At 48.8% G+C, this 22,317-nt stretch overlaps 1 protein-coding gene across 1 annotated transcript in view; it reads right to left on the bottom strand.

The window, feature by feature from the left end:
* Positions 1 to 13,695: 13,695 nt before the first annotated feature.
* The window catches only part of LOC129844723 (glutamate receptor-interacting protein 1-like), a 112,307-nt gene continuing 103,685 nt past the window's right edge, over positions 13,696 to 22,317 (bottom strand). Inside the window, exons 6-7 of the mRNA XM_055912776.1 lie at positions 21,766 to 21,841; positions 13,696 to 14,140 (exon numbers count right to left, since the gene is read on the bottom strand). Coding sequence (XP_055768751.1) covers positions 13,696 to 14,140; positions 21,766 to 21,841 — 521 coding nt within the window. The remainder of the gene's footprint in view (positions 14,141 to 21,765; positions 21,842 to 22,317) is intronic.

Here is a 22,317-nt window from a genome sequence, read left to right as displayed (position 1 = left end):
CTCTTCGTAAGTTACACAACATGTGGAATAATGACACTGTGTTGCAGACAGGGGAGGGGGGGTAGTTTAGCCAGAGGCAACCCCCTGTTGTGAAAGGTAACAGCGACAGTAGCTAGCTGTATTCACAGACAGGGAAACACCGAAACACGTTTCTGCTGAAGATAAGACGAACTTAAACACAACCAAAACAGATCCCCCAATGTGTTTCAACCTGTTTCACTTCACATACAGCATCTAGGTGTTCCAAACATCAGAAAAACGATGAACGTCCAACTGCCTCTGTGTTTTAATGCTTTCACTTCACAGAGCAGACCCGGCTAGGATAAACTGACTAAATGGGCAGTTGAAATGAGCCCGGGGGAACCATTTTGGGGGATTCGTGCAAATGGAATTATATTAAATTCTGCTTACATCACACTCCTACCATAATAAACATCAAGTTGAAATGCAGAGATTCCGAGATCACTGAGTGCTTTTGAAGTGACAGGTTGCTGTGACATCTGTGTCAGTGTAAAACAGGTTCCTTCGAGCCGTCGTGAGGACATAGGTTCAGCAGGAGACAGGCACGTAGAGGTGCACATGAGGATGTATTTACAGAGCGCTGGTGTATCAAAGAAGATGGGTGATATTTACAAATATATATACAAAGTTCTGACTTCAAAATGTCAGCATTAAAAAGAAAAATCCTCTCATCAGGAAAAACCTGTCTGAACCAATAAAGCACAGCTGGGGGTTACCAGGCTCAGATACAGCACCCCCTTGAGTTACCCAACAGCTGGGGGGTACCAGGCTCAGGTACAGCCTCCCCTTGAGTTACCCAACAGCTGGGGGGTACCAGGCTCAGATACAGCCTCCCCTTGAGTTACCCAACAGCTGGGGGGTACCAGGCTCAGGTACAGCCTCCCCTTGAGTTACCCAACAGCTGGGGGGGGGGGGGGGGGGGGGTACCCCTCCCCTTATTCTGGTCTCTACACCACTCACCCCTCCCCTTATTCTGGTCTCTACACCACTCACCCCTCCCCTTATTCTGGTCTCTACACCCCTCCCCTTATTCTGGCCTCTACACCACTCACCCCTCCCCTTATTCTGGCCTCTACACCACTCACCCCTCCCCTTATTCTGGCCTCTACACCTCTCACCCCTCCCCTTATTCTGGTCTCTACACCCCTCCCCTTATTCTGGCTTCTACACCACTCACCCCTCCCCTTATTCTGGTCTCAACACCACTCACCCCTCCCCTTATTCTGGTCTCTACACCACTCACCCCTCCCCTTATTCTGGCCTCTACACCACTCACCCCTCCCCTTATTCTGGCCTCTACACTACTCACCCCTCTCCTTATTCTGGTCTCTACACCCCTCCCCTTATTCTGGCCTCTACACCACTCACCCCAATTATTCTGGTCTCTACACCACTCACCCCTTCCCTTATTCTGGTCTCTACACCACTCACCCCTCTACTTATTCTGGTCTCTACACCCCTCCCCTTATTCTGGTCTCTACACCACTCACCCCTCCCCTTATTCTGGTCTCTACACCACTCACCCCTCCCCTTATTCTGGTCTCTACACCCCTCCCCTTATTCTGGCCTCTACACCACTCACCCCTCCCCTTATTCTGGCCTCTACACCACTCACCCCTCCCCTTATTCTGGCCTCTACACCTCTCACCCCTCCTCTTATTCTGGTCTCTACACCCCTCCCCTTATTCTGGCCTCTACACCACTCACCCCTCCCCTTATTCTGGTCTCAACACCACTCACCCCTCCCCTTATTCTGGTCTCTACACCACTCACCCCTCCCCTTATTCTGGCCTCTACACCACTCACCCCTCCCCTTATTCTGGCCTCTACACCACTCACCCCTCTCCTTATTCTGGTCTCTACACCCCTCCCCTTATTCTGGCCTCTACACCACTCACCCCTCCAATTATTCTGGTCTCTACACCACTCACCCCTTCCCTTATTCTGGTCTCTACACCACTCACCCCTCTACTTATTCTGGTCTCTACACCCCTCCCCTTATTCTGGTCTCTACACCACTCACCCCTTCCCTTATTCTGGTCTCTACACCCCTCCCCTTATTCTGGCCTCTACACCACTCACCCCTCCCCCTTATTCTGGTCTCTACACCACTCACCCCCTCCCCTTATTCTGGCCTCTACACCACTCACCCCTCCCGTTATTCTGGCCTCTACAACACTCACCCCTCCCCTTATTCTGGTCTCTACACCACTCACCCCTTCCCTTATTCTGGTCTCTACACCCCTCCCCTTATTCTGGCCTCTACACCACTCACCCTCCCCTTATTCTGGTCTCTACACCCCTACCCTTATTCTAGCCTCTACACCACTCACCCCTCCCCTTATTCTGGTCTCTACACCACTCACCCATTCCCTTATTCTGGTCTCTACACCACTCACCCCTCTACTTATTCTGGTCTCTACACCCCTCCCCTTATTCTGGCCTCTACACCAATCACCCCTCCCCTTATTCTGGTCTCTACACCACTCACCCCTCCCCTTATTCTGGTCTCTACACCACTCACCCCTTCCCTTATTCTGGTCTCTACACCACTCACCCCTTCCCTTATTCTGGTCTCTACACCCCTCCCCTTATTCTGGCCTCTACACCACTCACCCCTCCCCTTATTCTGGTCTCTACACCACTCACCCCTCCCCTTATTCTGGTCTCTACACCACTCACCCCTCCCCTTATTCTGGTCTCTACACCACTCACCCCTCCCCTTATTCTGGTCTCTACACCACTCACCTCTCCCCTTATTCTGGTCTCTACACCACTCACCCCTCCCCTTATTCTGGTCTCTACACCCACTCACCCCTCCCCTTATTCTGGTCTCTACACCACTCACCCCTCCCCTTATTCTGGTCTCTCACACCACTCACCCCTCCCCTTATTCTGGTCTCTACACCACTCACCCCTCCCCTTATTCTGGTCTCTACACCACTCACCCCTCCCCTTATTCTGGTCTCTACACCACTCACCCCTCCCCTTATTCTGGTCTCTACACCACTCACCCCTCCCCTTATTCTGGTCTCTACACCACTCACCCCTCCCCTTATTCTGGTCCTCTACACCACTCACCCCCTCCCCTTATTCTGGTTCTCTACACCACTCACCCCTCCCCTTATTCTGGTCTCTACACCACTCACTCCCTCACCTTATTCTGGTCTCTACACCACTCACCCCTCCCCATATTCTGGTCTCTACACCACTCACCCCTCCCCTTATTCTGGTCTCTACACCACTCACCCCTCCCCTTATTCTGGCCTCTACATGTTCAATGATGCTTGAGAAACGACATGCCAAGAGTGGGCAAAGCTGTCATCAAGGCAAAGGGTGGCTACTTTGAAGAATCTAAAATCTCAAATATATTTTGATTTGTTTAACACTTTTTTGGTTACTACATGATTCCATATGTGTTATTTCATAGTTTTGATGTCTTCACTATTATTCTACAATATAGAAAATAGTCAAAATAAAGAAAAACCCTTGAATGAGTAGGTGTGTCCAAACTGTTGACTGGTACTGTACATACACACACACTGAACATACATACACACACACACACACACACACACACACACACACACACACACACACACACACACACACACACACACACACACACACACACACACACACACACACACACACACACACACACACACCTTTCCTAGCTTTCTATACAATCCACACGCTCAAGAAAACAAACAGTGTCTTGTGTTTTCTTGCCTCTCTACTGTCATATTCAGAAGGGATGTTAATATCTCTCTCTCTCTCTGTCTTTCTCTCTCTACCTTTCTCTCTCTCTCTCTAACTCTCTCTAACTCTCTAACTCTCTCTCTCTCTCTCTAACTCTCTAACTCTCTCTACCTTTCTCTCTCTCTCTCTAACTCTCTCTACCTCTCTAACTCTCTCTAACTCTCTCTACCTTTCTCTCTCTCTCTCTAACTCTCTCTACCTCTCTAACTCTCTCTAACTCTCTCTACCTTTCTCTAACTCTCTCTACCTCTCTAACTCTCTCTACCTCTCTAACTCTCTCTACCTCTCTACCTCTCTAACTCTCTCTACCTCTCTAACTCTCTCTACCTCTCTAACTCTCTCTACCTCTCTACCTCTCTAACTCTCTCTACCTCTCTACCTCTCTAACTCTCTCTACCTCTCTAACTCTCTCTACCTCTCTAACTCTCTCTACCTCTCTAACTCTCTCTACCTCTCTAACTCTCTCTACCTCTCTAACTCTCTCTACCTCTCTAACTCTCTCTACCTCTCTAACTCTCTCTACCTCTCTAACTCTCTCTACCTCTCTCTACCTCTCTCCACCTCTCTCTACCTCTCTCTACCTCTCTCTACCTCTCTCTACCTCTCTCTACCTCTCTCTACCTCTCTCTACCTCTCTCTACCTCTCTACCTCTCTCTACCTCTCTACCTCTCTCTACCTCTCTACCTCTCTACCTCTCTCTACCTCTCTACCTCTCTAACTTGCTCTACCTCTCTACCTCTCTACCTACCTCTCTCTCTCTACCTACCTCTCTCTCTCTCTCTCTCTCTCTCTCTCTCTCTCTCTCTCTCTCTCTCTCTCTCTCTCTCTCTCTCTCTCTCTCTCTCTGTCTCTGTCTCTCTCCCTGTCTCTCTCCCTGTCTCTCTCCCTGTCTCTCTCGCTGTCTTTCCATATCTTTCCCCCGTCTTCTCCTGTCTGTTCCTGCCCAGGCTAAGAGCTATCTGATGAAAAATTAATGGACACATTATTGATGCAGCCGGGAGATTGTTTCATTCATGGTGATAAAACACCACCTTCCGTCTCTCTACCTCTCCTCTCCTCCATCTCTCTACCTCTCCTCTCCTCCAGTCCTCTCCCCCATCTCTCTACCTCTCCTCTCCTCCATCCCTTTATCCCTCCATCCCTCTACCTCTCCTCTCCTCCATCCCTTTATCCCTCCATCCCTCTACCTCTCCTCTCCTCCAGTCCTCTCTTCCATCCCTCTACCTCTCCTTTCCTCCATCTCTCTACCTCTCCTCTCCTCCAGTCCTCTCCTCCTGTCCTGTCCTCTCCTCCATCCCTCTACCTCTCCTCTCCTCCATCCCTCTACCTCTCCTCTCCTCCATCCCTCTACCTCTCCTCTCCTCCAGTCCTCTCCTCCATCTCTCTACCTCTCCTCTCCTCCAGTCCTCTCCTCCATCCCTCTACCTCTCCTCTCCTCCATCCCTCTACCTCTCCTCTCCTCCAGTCCTCTCTTCCATCCCTCTACCTCTCCTTTCCTCCATCTCTCTAACTCTCCTCTCCTCCAGTCCTCTCCTCCTGTCCTCTCCTCCATCCCTCTACCTCTCCTCTCCTCCATCCCTCTACCTCTCCTCTCCTCCATCCCTCTACCTCTCCTTTCCCCCAGTCCTCTCCTCCATCCCTCTACCTCTCCTCTCCTCCATCCCTCTACCTCTCCTCTCCTCCAGTCCTCTCCTCCATCTCTCTACCTCTCCTTTCCCCCAGTCCTCTCCTCCATCCCTCTACCTCTCCTCTCCTCCAGTCCTCTCCTCCATCTCTCTACCTCTCCTCTCCTCCAGTCCTCTCCTCCATCTCTCCATCTCTCTACCCTCTGCGTGACTGGGTCTCTCCCTGATTAACCAATGTAAAAATGTAAAATGACTGCGTCTGCCTGCCCACCAGGGGACAGACGTACTGATGAGACTGGCTGTGTGGGAATGTTACACGGTTTCTCATCACACACAACCACCAGCATAACCTGGCCACACCACTGCGTTATTGCGCATCACTTCAGTGCCTGTGTGTGTGTGTGTGTGTGTGTGTGTGTGTGTGTGTGTGTGTGTGTGTGTGTGTGTGTGTGTGTGTGTGTGTGTGTGTGTGTGTGTGTGTGTGTGTGTGTGTGTGTGTGTGTGTAGTTTATGGGTGTATATTAGGGATTAATGGGCAAGCCACTTGCAATCTGGTGGTTCTTAATCAATCTCTTTTTATCATGCCTGAGTCGCTCGGAGAGAAAACGTAAATTCTCTCCACGAGCAGAAACCGTAAAGCGCTGTGTATAGGCACACACCTGTTTGTTGGGACATACTGTAAATCTCTGTGTATAAGCACACACCTGTTTGTTGGGACATACCGTAAAGCTCTGTGTATAAGCACACACCTGTTTGTTGGGACATACCGTAAAGCGCTGTGTATAAGCACACACCTGTTTGTTTGGGACATACCGTAAAGCTCTGTGTATAAGCACACACCTGTTTGTTGGGACATACCGTAAAGCTCTGTGTATAAGCACACACCTGTTTGTTGGGACATACTGTAAAGCTCTGTGATAAGGCACTTTTTATTTATTTTATTTTAATTTCACCTTTATTTAACCAGGTAGGCTAGTTGAGAACAAGTTCTCATTTACAACTGCGACCTGGCCAAGATAAAGCATAGCAGTGTGAACAGACAACAACACAGAGTTACACATGGAGTAAACAATAAACAAGTCAATAACACAGTAGGAAAAAAAACAAAATGAGTCTATATACATTGTGTGCAAAAGGCATGAGGAGGTAGGCAATAAATAGGCCATAGGAGCAAATAATTACAATTTAGCAGATTAACACTGGAGTGATAAATCATCAGATGATCATGAGCAAGTAGAGATACTGGTGTGCAAAAGAGCAGAAAAGTAAATAAATATAAACAGTAAGGGGATGAGGCAGGTAAATTGGGTGGGCTGTTTACAGATGGACTATGTACAGCTGCAGCGATGGGTTAGCTGCTCAGATAGCAGATGTTTAAAGTTGGTGAGGGAAATAAAAGTCTCCAACTTCAGCGATTTTTGCAATTCGTTCCAGTCACTGGCAGCAGAGAACTGGAAGGAAAGGCGGCCAAAAGAGGTGTTGGCTTTAGGGATGGTATGTGGTATGGTGGTATGTCCCACCTGTTTGTTGGGACATACCGTAAATCTCTGTGTATAGGCACATACCTGTATGTTGGGACATACCATAAAGCTCTGTGTATAGGCACACACCTGTATGTTGGGACATACCATAAATCTCTGTGTATAGGCACACACCTGTATGTTGGGACATATCGTAAATCTCTGTGTATAGGCACACACCTGTATGTTGGGACATACCATAAAGCTCTGTGTATAGGCACACACCTGTATGTTGGGACATACCGTAAATCTCTGTGTATAGGCACACACCTATTTGTTGGGACAAACCGTAAATCTCTGTGTATAGGCACACACCTGTATGTTGGGACATACCATAAAGCTCTGTGTATAGGCACACACCTGTATGTTGGGACATACCGTAAATCTCTGTGTATAGGCACACACCTGTATGTTGGGACATACCGTAAATCTCTGTGTATAGGCACACACCTGTATGTTGGGACATACCATAAATCTCTGTGTATAGGCACACACCTATTTGTTGGGACAAACCGTAAATCTCTGTGTATAGGCACACACCTGTATGTTGGGACATACCATAAAGCTCTGTGTATACTGTAAATCTATCTATATTCAACCAACTGTCAACTCAAGGGGTTGTTATCTATAATCAACCAACTGTCAACTCAAGGAGTTGCTATCTAGAATCAAGCAACTGTCAACTCAAGGGGATGTTATCTATATTCAACCAACTGTCAACTCAAGGGGTTGGTTTCTGTATTCAACCAACTGTCAACTCAATATCTTTCTTTTTCTCCAGAGGAAAGTTTCTCAGGTTGAAGGATTCAGCTTCCTTAGACGTCACTGAGTCCAGTGGTACTTTCACACACACACCAACACACACACACACACACACACACACACACACACACACACACACACACACACACACACACACACACACACACACACACACACGCGCGCGCGTTGCGATACACAAACAAACACACGCACACACCCATCGAGCAGCGAGCACAGCGAGCAAGAGGGTGACGCGGTGACAGGAAGACATAACTATCACTTCCAGGTCAGAGCACGGGCAAAGTCACCGCCACCGGAATCTTCAGGATTACCCAGAGGGGAATAGGGTTGGGTTTGGTAATAGGGTCAGGATTGTCACACTGGGTAATAGTCCAGCTCACTCTCTCATACTCTCCTTCCTGGGTGGTTCCCTCTGACATTTAGTGGTCTGATCAAAATAGACTGAAGTCCGGGGATTTAAAATGAACATCGATCAGCCTGTTATTTTCTGCCTGTTTTCAACTCCTCGTTGTTTTTGACCTTCTAAGCAAGCTGTTTTTAAAGTCAGCGTTCTGTAAAGTAGAAAGACATATCAAAGAACCAGCAGACAGGCAGCAGGTGATTCCTTTTCATTTACTATGTTTCACATCACAGATCTTTCTCTGTGTCTGAAATGCCTTTTATGCATAAAGCTTTTAGTCAGATATGTTGGCTGGGACCTGGCTGTGTTCTGGCAGTGATTTATAAGAGCTGGGATCTGGCTGGCAGGCAGGACTTCTATTGGGAGACACCTGCTTTTGACTACCTATAATGGAACCTTACTGCCTGTATGCAGTGACTGTAACAGAGCTCTCTGACTGTCTGGAATGGAACCTTACTGCCTGTATGCAGTGACTGTAACAGAGCTCTCTGACTGTCTGGAATGGAACCCTACTGCCTGTCTGCAGTGACTGTAACAGAGCTCTTTGACTGTCTGGAATGGAACCTTACTGCCTGTATGCAGTGACTGTAACAGAGCTCTCTGACTGTCTGGAATGGAACCTTACTGCCTGTCTGCAGTGACTGTAACAGAGCTCTCTGACTGTCTGGAATGGAACCTTACTGCCTGTATGCAGTGACTGTAACAGAGCTCTCTGACTGTCTGGAATGGAACCTTACTGCCTGTATGCAGTGACTGTAACAGAGCTCTTTGACTGTCTGGAATGGAACCCTACTGCCTGTCTGCAGTGACTGTAACAGAGCTCTCTGACTGTCTGGAATGGAACCTTACTGAAAGAAAGGGGGAGAGTGGCGAAGCAGGAAGACAATGGGGAACAGCTGGAGAGATGCAGACCAGTGTCTGTTGAATGTCTCCATGGTGGAGGGATGGTGGGCTGAACTAAGAACAGTATGTCCCCTGGTCCTGGACTGTCACAGGCTACATCTCTCAGAGTCTGTCTGCCTCAACATGACACCGGACGGGGATGGATAGAATGTTAAGAGACTGTGGGAGATCCAGTCTGTCTTTAGACCTTCCCCTGGCAGTGTCCTGACACCACCCTAGACATGTCTATCCACACCCCCTGACAGTGTCCTGACAACACCCTAGACATGTCCATCCACACCCCCTGACAGTGTCCTGACACCACCCTAGACATGTCCATCCACACCCCCTGACAGTGTCCTGACACCACCCTATACATGTCTATCCACACCCCCAGGCAGTGTCCTGACAACACCCTAGACATGTCCATCCACACCCCCTGGCAGTGTCCTGACAACACCCTATACATGTCCATCCACACCCCCTGACAGTGTCCTGACAACACCATATACATGTCCACCCACACCCCCTGACAGTGTCCTGACAACACCATATAAATGTCCATCCACACCCCCTGACAGTGTCCTGACAACACCATATACATGTCCACCCACACCCCCTGACAGTGTCCTGACAACACCATATACATGTCCATCCACACCCCCTGACAGTGTCCTGACAACACCATATAAATGTCCATCCACACCCCCTGACAGTGTCCTGACAACACCATATAAATGTCCATCCACACCCCCTGACAGTGTCCTATCAACACCATATAAATGTCCACCCACACCCCCTGACAGTGTCCTGACAACACCATATAAATGTCCATCCACACCCCCTGACAGTGTCCTATCAACACCATATAAATGTCCACCCACACCCCCTGACAGTGTCCTGACAACACCTTATAAATGTCCATCCACACCCCCTGACAGTGTCCTGACAACACCATATAAATGTCCATCCACACCCCCTGACAGTGTCCTGACAACACCATATAAATGTCCACCCACACCCCCTGACAGTGTTCTATCAACACCATATAAATGTCCACCCACACCCCCTGACAGTGTCCTGACAACACCATATAAATGTCCACCCACACCCCATGACAGTGTCCTGACAACACCATATAAATGTCCACCCACACCCCCTGACAGTGTCCTGACAACACCATATAAATGTCCACCCACACCCCCTGATATTGTCCTGACAACATCATATAAATGTCCACCCACACCCCTGACAGTGTCCTGACAACACCATATAAATGTCCATCCACACCCCCTGACAGTGTCCTATCAACACCATATAAATGTCCACCCACACCCCCTGACAGTGTCCTGACAACACCATATAAATGTCCACCCACACCCCCTGACAGTGTCCTGACAAAACCATATACATGTCCACCCACACCCCCTGACAGTGTCCTATCAACACCTTATAAATGTCCATCCACACCCCTGACAGTGTCCTGACAACACCATATAAATGTCCATCCACACCCCCTGACAGTGTCCTATCAACACCATATAAATGTCCACCCACACCCCCTGACAGTGTCCTGACAACACCATATAAATGTCCACCCACATCCCCTGGCAGTGTCCTGACACCACCATATAAATGTCCATCCACACCCCCTGACAGTGTCCTGACAACACCATATAAATGTCCATCCACACCCCCTGACAGTGTCCTATCAACACCATATAAATGTCCACCCACACCCCCTGACAGTGTCCTGACAACACCATATAAATGTCCATCCACACCCCCTGACAGTGTCCTATCAACACCATATAAATGTCCACCCACACCCCCTGACAGTGTCCTGACAACACCTTATAAATGTCCATCCACACCCCCTGACAGTGTCCTGACAACACCATATAAATGTCCATCCACACCCCCTGACAGTGTCCTGACAACACCATATAAATGTCCACCCACACCCCCTGACAGTGTCCTATCAACACCATATAAATGTCCACCCACACCCCCTGACAGTGTCCTGACAACACCATATAAATGTCCATCCACACCCCCTGACAGTGTCCTATCAACACCATATAAATGTCCACCCACACCCCCTGACAGTGTCCTGACAACACCATATAAATGTCCACCCACACCCCCTGACAGTGTCCTGACACCACCATATACATGTCCATCCACACCCCCTGACAGTGTCCTGACAACACCATAGACATGTCCACCCACACCCCCTGACAGTGTCCTGACAACACCATATACATGTCCACCCACACCCCCTGACAGTGTCCTGACAACACCATATAAATGTCCACCCACACCCCATGACAGTGTCCTGACAACACCATATAAATGTCCACCCACACCCCCTGACAGTGTCCTGACAACACCATATACATGTCCACCCACACCCCCTGACAGTGTCCTGACAACACCATAGACATGTCCACCCACACCCCCTGACAGTGTCCTGACACCACCATATAAATGTCCACCCACACCCCCTGAGAGTGTCCTGACAACACCATATAAATGTCCACCCACACCCCCTGATAGTGTCCTGACAACACCATATACATGTCCACCCACACCCCCTGACAGTGTCCTGACAACACCATATAAATGTCCACCCACACCCCCTGACAGTGTCCTGACAACATCATATAAATGTCCATCCACACCCCCTGACAGTGTCCTGACAACACCATATAAATGTCCATCCACACCCCCTGACAGTGTCCTATCAACACCATATAAATGTCCACCCACACCCCCTGACAGTGTCCTGACAACACCATATAAATGTCCATCCACACCCCCTGACAGTGTCCTATCAACACCATATAAATGTCCACCCACACCCCCTGACAGTGTCCTGACAACACCTTATAAATGTCCATCCACACCCCCTGACAGTGTCCTGACAACACCATATAAATGTCCATCCACACCCCCTGACAGTGTCCTGACAACACCATATAAATGTCCACCCACACCCCCTGACAGTGTCCTATCAACACCATATAAATGTCCACCCACACCCCCTGACAGTGTCCTGACAACACCATATAAATGTCCACCCACACCCCATGACAGTGTCCTGACAACACCATATAAATGTCCACCCACACCCCCTGACAGTGTCCTGACAACACCATATAAATGTCCACCCACACCCCCTGATATTGTCCTGACAACATCATATAAATGTCCACCCACACCCCTGACAGTGTCCTGACAACACCATATAAATGTCCATCCACACCCCCTGACAGTGTCCTATCAACACCATATAAATGTCCACCCACACCCCCTGACAGTGTCCTGACAACACCATATAAATGTCCACCCACACCCCCTGACAGTGTCCTGACAAAACCATATACATGTCCACCCACACCCCCTGACAGTGTCCTATCAACACCTTATAAATGTCCATCCACACCCCTGACAGTGTCCTGACAACACCATATAAATGTCCATCCACACCCCCTGACAGTGTCCTATCAACACCATATAAATGTCCACCCACACCCCCTGACAGTGTCCTGACAACACCATATAAATGTCCACCCACATCCCCTGGCAGTGTCCTGACACCACCATATAAATGTCCATCCACACCCCCTGACAGTGTCCTGACAACACCATATAAATGTCCATCCACACCCCCTGACAGTGTCCTATCAACACCATATAAATGTCCACCCACACCCCCTGACAGTGTCCTGACAACACCATATAAATGTCCATCCACACCCCCTGACAGTGTCCTATCAACACCATATAAATGTCCACCCACACCCCCTGACAGTGTCCTGACAACACCTTATAAATGTCCATCCACACCCCCTGACAGTGTCCTGACAACACCATATAAATGTCCATCCACACCCCCTGACAGTGTCCTGACAACACCATATAAATGTCCACCCACACCCCCTGACAGTGTCCTATCAACACCATATAAATGTCCACCCACACCCCCTGACAGTGTCCTGACAACACCATATAAATGTCCATCCACACCCCCTGACAGTGTCCTATCAACACCATATAAATGTCCACCCACACCCCCTGACAGTGTCCTGACAACACCATATAAATGTCCACCCACACCCCCTGACAGTGTCCTGACACCACCATATACATGTCCATCCACACCCCCTGACAGTGTCCTGACAACACCATAGACATGTCCACCCACACCCCCTGACAGTGTCCTGACAACACCATATACATGTCCACCCACACCCCCTGACAGTGTCCTGACAACACCATATAAATGTCCACCCACACCCCATGACAGTGTCCTGACAACACCATATACATGTCCACCCACACCCCCTGACAGTGTCCTGACAACACCATATAAATGTCCACCCACACCCCCTGACAGTGTCCTGACAACACCATATAAATGTCCACCCACACCCCCTGATATTGTCCTGACAACATCATATAAATGTCCACCCACACCCCCTGGCAGTGTCCTGACAACACCATATAAATGTCCACCCACACCCCCTGACAGTGTCCTATCAACACCATATAAATGTCCACCCACACCCCCTGACAGTGTCCTGACAACACCATATAAATGTCCATCCACACCCCCTGACAGTGTCCTATCAACACCAAATAAATGTCCACCCACACCCCCTGACAGTGTCCTGACAACACCATATAAATGTCCATCTACACCCCCTGACAGTGTCCTATCAACACCATATAAATGTCCACCCACAACCCCTGACAGTGTCCTGACAACACCATATACATGTATATGCATCTGGAAGACAAGGTTAGACTTTGGAGTTCAGTCCTTCTTGAGGATACACATGGCACACACACACACACACACACACACACACACACACACACACACACACACACACACACACACACACACACACACACACACACACACACACACACACACACACACACACACACACACACACACACACACACACACACACACTCCCATGACGTACCCATGATGGAGACGTCATACTCGATGAGTAGCGTAGCCTCCTGGCCACACTGTTTGAGGATGGACATGGCCTCTGCATGGGATGTCCCGTGAAGACGGATCCCATCGATACTCAGGAGCCTGTCCCCTGGCTTCACAGTACCTTCCCTGAGGAGAGAGGACAGACAGGAAGGAAGGGGGAGGAGGGGGGAGGGAAGGAGGGAGAGAGGGGAGAGAGAGCCAGGGGAGAGAGGGAGGGAGGGAGAGAGAGAGAGAAGGAGGGAAGAGAGGGGAGAGAGAGGCAGGGGAGAGAGGGATAAAGTGCAAGTAGAGAGGAGAGAAAGAGAGAGAAGGATGGGAGAGAGGGGGAGAGAAGGAGGGAGAGAGGGGAGAGAGAGGCAGGGGAGAGAGGGAGGGAGAGAAGGAGGGAGAGAGGGGAGAGAGAGGCAGGGGAGAGAGGGAGGGAGGGAGGGAGAGAGGGGAGAGAAGGAGGGAGAGAGGGGAGAGAGAGGCAGGGGAGAGAGGGGGAGAGAAGGAGGGAGAGAGGGGAGAGAAGGAGGGAGAGAGGGGAGAGGGAGGGAGGGAGAGAGGGGAGAGAAGGAGGGAGAGAGGGGAGAGAGAGGCAGGGGAGAGAGAGGCAGGGGAGAGAAGGAGGGAGAGAGGGGAGAGAGAGGCAGGGGAGAGAGAGGCAGGGGAGAGAGGGATACAGTGGAAGTAGAGAGGAGAGAAAGAGAGAGAAGGATGGGAGAGAGGGGGAGAGAAGGAGGGAGAGAGGGGAGAGAGAGGCAGGGGAGAGAGGGAGGGAGAGAAGGAGGGAGAGAGGGGAGAGAGAGGCAGGGGAGAGAGGGAGGGAGGGAGGGAGAGAGGGGAGAGAAGGAGGGAGAGAGGGGAGAGAGAGGCAGGGGAGAGAGGGGGAGAGAAGGAGGGAGAGAGGGGAGAGAAGGAGGGAGAGAGGGGAGAGAGAGGCAGGGGAGAGAGGGAGGGAGGGAGGGAGAGAGGGGAGAGAAGGAGGGAGAGAGGGGAGAGAGAGGCAGGGGAGAGAGGGGGAGAGAAGGAGGGAGAGAGGGGAGAGAAGGAGGGAGAGAGGGGAGAGAGAGGCAGGGGAGAGAGAAGATGTTAGTCAGTGAGCTGTGAATTCTCCACTATGACAGAACATAGAAATTGCTATATTTGGTTTCCACAGGTGAGCTAACAGCTAACCGCTAACCCTCTAGCATGATGTGACACTGGAAATGAATCTCCACGCTGTCTCTGCCTTTGATCAGGTTTCATCAGAAACAACCTGTGACAACCGCTAGAATGAAATCCTTTCCTCCTAACTGGAAGTGTGACCACTGAAGCTCCATCCTGATTATCCACACTTCTCCTGGTGGATTTAAAACGGTGGAAACTCCCTCCAGACGACGCTTACACCAAGTCAATGCTTTTAAAGGCTGGATGGGGAGTGTGTCCCTGAACATTTCAGGAGACAGGAGGACAATCAGGACGTAGCATTAGAAATACTTCATTGACTGATCCTTCACCACGGTGCATTAATAGACTGTTTCTAGAGAGGGAGGGAGATTGAGACAGACAGATATAGAGAGACATGGAGGAGAGGAAGAGACAGACATATATAGAGAGACAGGAAGGAGAGATTGAGACAGACATATATAGAGAGACAGGAAGGAGAGATTGAGACAGACATATATAGAGACATGAAGGAGAGATTGAGACAGACATATAGAGAGACAGGAAGGAGAGGAAGAGACAGACAGATATAGAGAGACAGGAAGGAGAGATTGAGACAGACATATATAGAGAGACAGGAAGGAGAGGAAGAGACAGACAGATATAGAGAGACAGGGAGGAGATGAAGAGACAGACAGATATAGAGAGACATAAAGGAGAGGAAGAGACAGACAGATATAGAGAGACAGGGAGGAGATGAAGAGACAGACAGACAACAGTAGCTGGTTGGTTTTCCATCCTGGTCCCTGAGGCTACAGCATAGCCACGCCTGAGGGCCTGTTGGTTTCCCTCTGCACTTAAACACTTCATTTGGATCATTACGTCTTAATGGCACGGATATCTATCCTCTCCTCCCCTCCCTTCTTCTCCTCTCCCCTCCCCTCCCCTCCCTCCCCTCTTCTCCTCTCCCCTCTTCTCCTCTCCTCCCCTCCCCTCCCCTCCTCTCATCTCCCCTCCCCTCCCCTCCTCTCCTCTTCTCCCGAGAGATAGAGGGATGGAGATAGAGGGATGGAGGGATGGAGATGGAGGGATGGAGGGATAGAGAGATGGAGGGGTGGAGGGATAGAGGGATGGAGGGATGGAGGGATGGAGGGATGGAGGGATGGATGGATGGAGGGATGGAGGGATGGAGGGATAGAGGGATGGAGGGATGGAGGGATGGAGAAGTAGAGGGATGGAGGGATGGAGAGATAGAGGGATGGAGGGATGGAGGGATGGAGGGATGGAGGGAGGGAGAGATGGAGGGATGGAGAGATGGAGGGATGGAGGGATGGATGGATGGAGGGATGGAGGGATGGAGGGATAGAGGGATGGAGGGATGGAGGGATGGAGAAGTAGAGGGATGGAGGGATGGAGAGATAGAGGGATGGAGGGATGGAGGGATAGAGGGATGGAGGGATGGAGAGATAGAGGGATGGAGGGATGGAGGGATGGAGAGATGGAGGGATGGAGAGATAGAGGGATGGAGGGATGGAGGGATGGAGGGATGGAGGGATGGAGAGATAGAGGGATGGAGGGATAGAGGGATGGAGGGATGGAGAAGTAGAGGGATGGAGGGATGGAGAGATAGAGGGATGGAGGGATGGAGGGATGGAGAGATGGAGGGATGGAGGGATGGAGGGATGGAGAAGTAGAGGGATGGAGGGATGGAGAGATAGAGGGATGGAGGGATGGAGGGATGGAGAGATGGAGGGATGGAGAGATGGAGGGATGGAGAAGTAGAGGGATGGAGGGATGGAGGGATGGAGGGATGGAGAGATAGAGGGATGGAGAGATGGAGGGATGGAGAGATAGAGGGATGGAGGGATGGAGGGATGGAGGGATGGAGGGATGGAGGGATGGAGAGATGGAGGGATGGAGAGATAGAGGGATGGAGGGATGGAGGGATGGAGAGATAGAGGGATGTAGAGATAGAGGGATGGAGAGATAGAGGGATGGAGGGATGGAGGGATGGAGAGATGGAGGGATGGAGAGATGGAGGGATGGAGGGATGGAGGGATGGAGGGATGGAGATATAGAGGGATGGAGAGATAGAGGGATGGAGGGATGGAGGGATGGAGGGATGGAGGGATGGAGGGATGGAGGGATGGAGGGATGGAGAGATAGAGGGATGGAGAGATAGAGGGATGGAGGGATGGAGGGATGGAGAGATGGAGAGATAGAGGGATGGAGAGATAGAGGGATGGAGGGATGGAGGGATGGAGAGATAGAGGGATGGAGAGATAGAGGGATGGAGGGATGGAGGGATGGAGAGATGGAGGGATAGAGGGATGGAGGGATGGAGGGATGGAGGGATGGAGAGATAGAGGGATGGAGAGATAGAGGGATGGAGGGATGGAGGGATGGAGAGATAGAGGGATGGAGAGATAGAGGGATGGAGGGATGGAGGGATGGAGAGATGGAGGGATAGAGGGATGGAGGGATGGAGGGATGGAGGGATGGAGAGATAGAGGGATGGAGGGATGGAGGGATGGAGGGATGGAGAAGTAGAGGGATGGAGGGATGGAGAAGTAGAGGGATGGAGGGATGGAGGGATGGAGGGATGGAGGGATGGAGGGATGGAGGGATGGAGGGATGGAGGGATGGAGAGATAGAGGGATGGAGGGGTGGAGGGATGGAGGGATGGAGGGATGGAGGGATGGAGAGATAGAGGGATGGAGGGGTGGAGGGATAGAGGGATGGAGGGATGGAGGGATGGAGGGATGGAGGGATGGAGGGATGGAGGGATGGAGGGATGGAGGGATGGAGGGATGGAGGGATGGAGGGATGGAGGGATGGAGGGATGGAGGGATGGAGGGATGGAGAGATAGAGGGATGGAGGGGTGGAGGGATAGAGGGATGTCACTCATGTTCTTTACAGCTGTCATAGGCAGCTTTCACTCAATCTGAGGTTCAGAAGAAATGTGTAGAAATGTGCAGGCAGTTTAAGACTAGAACAGCAATAACAGAGAGTGTAAAATGATGTGATGTTCAACTGACGTACAGTATATGGGAACTATCAGTGCTCTGCCACTCAAAGAGCTGTGTGTCCATATGACCTTACAATGTCACAAGGAGATCCTCTACAGTTCACCTTGAACTCTGACGATGTTTTAAACGAGGTCAAGGTAATGTCACAAGGAGGTCCTCTGTGCAATGCCGTCCAGGGTACGCCAAATAAAAATGTGATTCACATTTTTTTCTGAATTATAATATATTTATGTATATATATATATATATATATATATATATATATATATATATATATATATATAATTGTTACACATTCTAAACAGTCCATTTATATTTTCCAACAGGACTATACATTCTTTTCTCGACTGAGTTTATCCTCGTTTATCTGCCAAAATACAATTAAACCATCTAGTGTTCAGCGAAATAACAACACAATGTAAAAATACAGGAACACTAGTCAAATAATGAACATCCAATCACATTAACCGTTACTCTCTGGCGGGAATTCCACTAATGGTCCGTATGTATTCAAACGTAGCTGCTGCTCATCACGTTTGCTCAAAAATAGATAAATGGTAAAAAGTAAGGCCCGTATCCATAGAGACACATACCAGCTCTACTGGTAGTACTGCTACTACCAGCAGTGTTACACCTGCACCTGTCAACGACACAAGTTGTTCTGCTTCCACGAGCGCATCCAATGCTAGCATCAGTAATTCTACATGTGTTGTTAGCCCAGCTAGCATCAGTAATTCTACATGTGTTGTTAGCCCAGCTAGCATCAGTAATTCTACATGTGTTGTTAGCCCAGCTAGCATCAGTAATTCTACATGTGTTGTTAGCCCAGCTAGCATCAGTAATTCTACATGTGTTGTTAGCCCAGCTAGCATCAGTAATTCTACATGTGTTGTTAGCCCAGCTAGCATCAGTAATTCTACATGTGTTGTTAGCCCAGCTAGCATCAGTAATTCTACATGTGTTGTTATCCCAGTTAGCATCAGTAATTCTACATGTGTTGTTAGCCCAGCTAGCATGGACACTGACAGTTGTGAATCTTATGCAGCCGAAGAGCTACTGTCCCCTTTACCCGGGACAAAACCCTCTTAGGCCTCACTTCCTCCTATCTGAGATATCTACTGCAGCCCTCATCCTCCACATACAACACCCGTTCTGCCAGTCACATTCTGTTAAAGGTCCCCAAAGCACACACATCCCTGAGTCGCTCTTCTTTTCAGTTCGCTACAGCTAGCGACTGGAACGAGCTGCAACAAACACTCAAACTGGACAGTTTTATCTCAATCTCTTCATTCAAAGACTCAATCATGGACACTCTTACTGACAGTTGTGGCTGCTTTGTGTGATATATTGTTGTCTCTACCTGCTTGACCTTTGTGCTGTTGTCTGTGCCCAACAATGTTTGTACCATGTTTTGTGCTGCTACCATGTTGTTGTCATGTTGTGCTGCTACCATGTTGTTGTCATGTTGTGTTGCTACCATGTTGTTGTTATGTTGTGTTGCTACCATGTTGTTGTCATGTTGTGTTGCTGCCATGTTGTTGTCATGTTGTGTTGCTACCATGCTGTGTTGTCATGTTGTGTTGCTGCCATGTTGTTGTTATGTTGTGTTGCTGCCATGTTGTTGTTATGTTGTGTTGCTACCATGTTGTTGTTATGTTGTGTTGCTGCCATGTTGTTGTCATGTTGTGTTGCTACCATGTTGTTGTCATGTGTTGCTACCTTGCTATGTTGTTGTCTTAGGTCTCTCTTTATGTAGTGTTGTGTTGTCTCTCTTGTCGTGATGTGTGTTTTGTCCTATATTTATATTGTATTTATTTATTTATTTTTAATCCCGTCCCCTGCAGGAGGCCTTTTGACTTTTGGTAGGCCATCATTGTAAATAAGAATTTGTTCTTAACTGATTTTCCTAGTTAAATAAAGTTTAAATAAAAATAAAATAAATAAACAATTCTTCCTGATGCCGCGGATATAGCTGGGACAATGCTGGGGGAAAAGGCCCCAAAAAACTATACAGACAACGCCTTCATCAAACAACACTGTTTCATGACGCATCAGTGACATGGAAGGAGATGTTTTGAAACAATTACTGCTTCGCATACAAGCCAGTGAATTCTATGCGTTACAGCTGGATGAGTCAACAGACGTGGCGGGCCTGGCACAGCTCCTGGTATATGTCCGTTACGTTTATGGGGGGGGGGGGGTCAATTAAGGAAGACTCTTCTGCAAACCACTGGAAACCAGGACAACAGGAGAGGATATTTAAAAAATACTGGACAGCTTTGTGACGTCAAATGGACTTTGGTGGTCAAGATGTGTTGGTATCTGTACTGATGGAGCTAAAGCCATGACAGGGAGACACAGTGGAGTGGTAACGCGCGTCCAAGCAGTTGCTCCCGACGTCACTTGGGTAGAACTGCAGCATCCACCGAGAGGCTCATACTGCCAAGGGAATACCTGACAGGATGAAAGACGTTTTGGACACTACAGTGAAAATGGTTAACTTTGTTAAAGCAAGGCCCCTGAACTCTCGTGTATTTTCTGCACTGTGAAATGATATGGGCAGCGACCATGTAACGCTTTTACAACATACAGAAGTGCGCTGGTTATCAAGTGGCAAATATTGACACGTTTCTTTGAATTGAGAGACGAGCTTAAAGTTTTCTTTACTGACCATCATTTTCACTTGTCTGACCGCTTTCATGATGACGGGTTTCTCACTCGACTGGGTGATGTTTTTCCTCACCTGAATGATCTGAGTCTAGGATTACAGGGACTCTCCGCAACTATATTCAATGTGCGGGACAAAAATGGAGGCTATGATTAAGAAGTTGGAGCTCTTCTCTGTCTTACAATGAGGTCGAAAAACAACATTTGAGAGTGCGCTGACCCTGGTGCTAGATGGGGTACAGCTGGAGGTTGAATGTTTGACGGGGTACGGGACAATAACACGTTTGGGGACCACTGGTCTACAGCTTAACTTGAACTCTGACAATGTTTTAAACCAGGTCAAGGTAATGTCACAATGAATGTATACAAGTGAGATCTTTGAACTATCTGTGATCTGTTACTCATGTCTAGACTATGATACACCAGAACTATCTGTGATTTGTTACTAATGTCTAGACTATGATACACCAGAACTATCTGTGATTTGTTGCTAATGTCTAGACTATGATACACCAGAACTATCTGTGATTTGTTACTAATGTCTAGACTATGATACACCAGAACTATCTGTGATCTGTTACTCATATCTAGACTCTGATACACCATACCTATCTGTGATCTGCTACTCATGTCTAGACTCTGATACACCAGAACTATCTGTGATCTGTTACTCATGTCTAGACTCTGATACACCAGAACTATCTGTAATCTGTTACTTATGTCTAGACTCTGATACACCAGAACTATCTGTGATCTGTTACACATGTCTAGAATCTGATACACCATAACTATCTGTGATCTGCTACTCATGTCTAGACTCTGATACACTATAACTATCTGTGATCTGCTACTCATGTCTAGACTCTGATACACCAGAACTATCTGTGATCTGCTACTCATGTCTAGTCAGTGATACAACATCTCACCTGTCAGCAGGTCCACCTGGCCTGATGGTCGTTATGACAACGGGGCGGGATTTGTTCCTGTCCTCGTGGGCTCCTCCTAAACAAACCAACAAACAGTTATCACACAAACAGGTCGGTACGGTAACCAAGGATACACATCACTCCCTGATAATAGATTAGTGCTATAAGAGATCACTGCAGAACCAAGGTAATACTGTAGTACCTGATCACAAAGGAAACAGTTTAAATACAACCTCTACACAGGAAACACAGTGGCAATACATTGGCTTTCACTGCAGGAAGGACGTATTGATTTCCAACAGAAAGGGCAATTGAATAAAGTCATTTTAGCCTCGTCAGTAATTCTAAAGCGGAACATGAACCCAACAGTCTGACCACGACATCATCCAATCACGCGCCTCTCTTCGAGGAGCCGCTTCTCTGAGATACAGATTATACACAACAACAACAACAACAACAACACAGACTTGTTGAATTGATGATGGAGAGTAATGAGCTGAGGCAACATCTCTGTAGTGTCCACCTTCACGTTAACTTTCTTCCCTCTCTTCA

The sequence above is a fragment of the Salvelinus fontinalis genome, unplaced genomic scaffold (genome assembly GCF_029448725.1).
Source record: "Salvelinus fontinalis isolate EN_2023a unplaced genomic scaffold, ASM2944872v1 scaffold_0212, whole genome shotgun sequence".
NCBI lineage: Eukaryota > Metazoa > Chordata > Actinopteri > Salmoniformes > Salmonidae > Salvelinus > Salvelinus fontinalis.
Note: the sequence above shows the minus strand (reverse complement) of the source record. Positions and strands in the feature narration are given on the sequence as shown.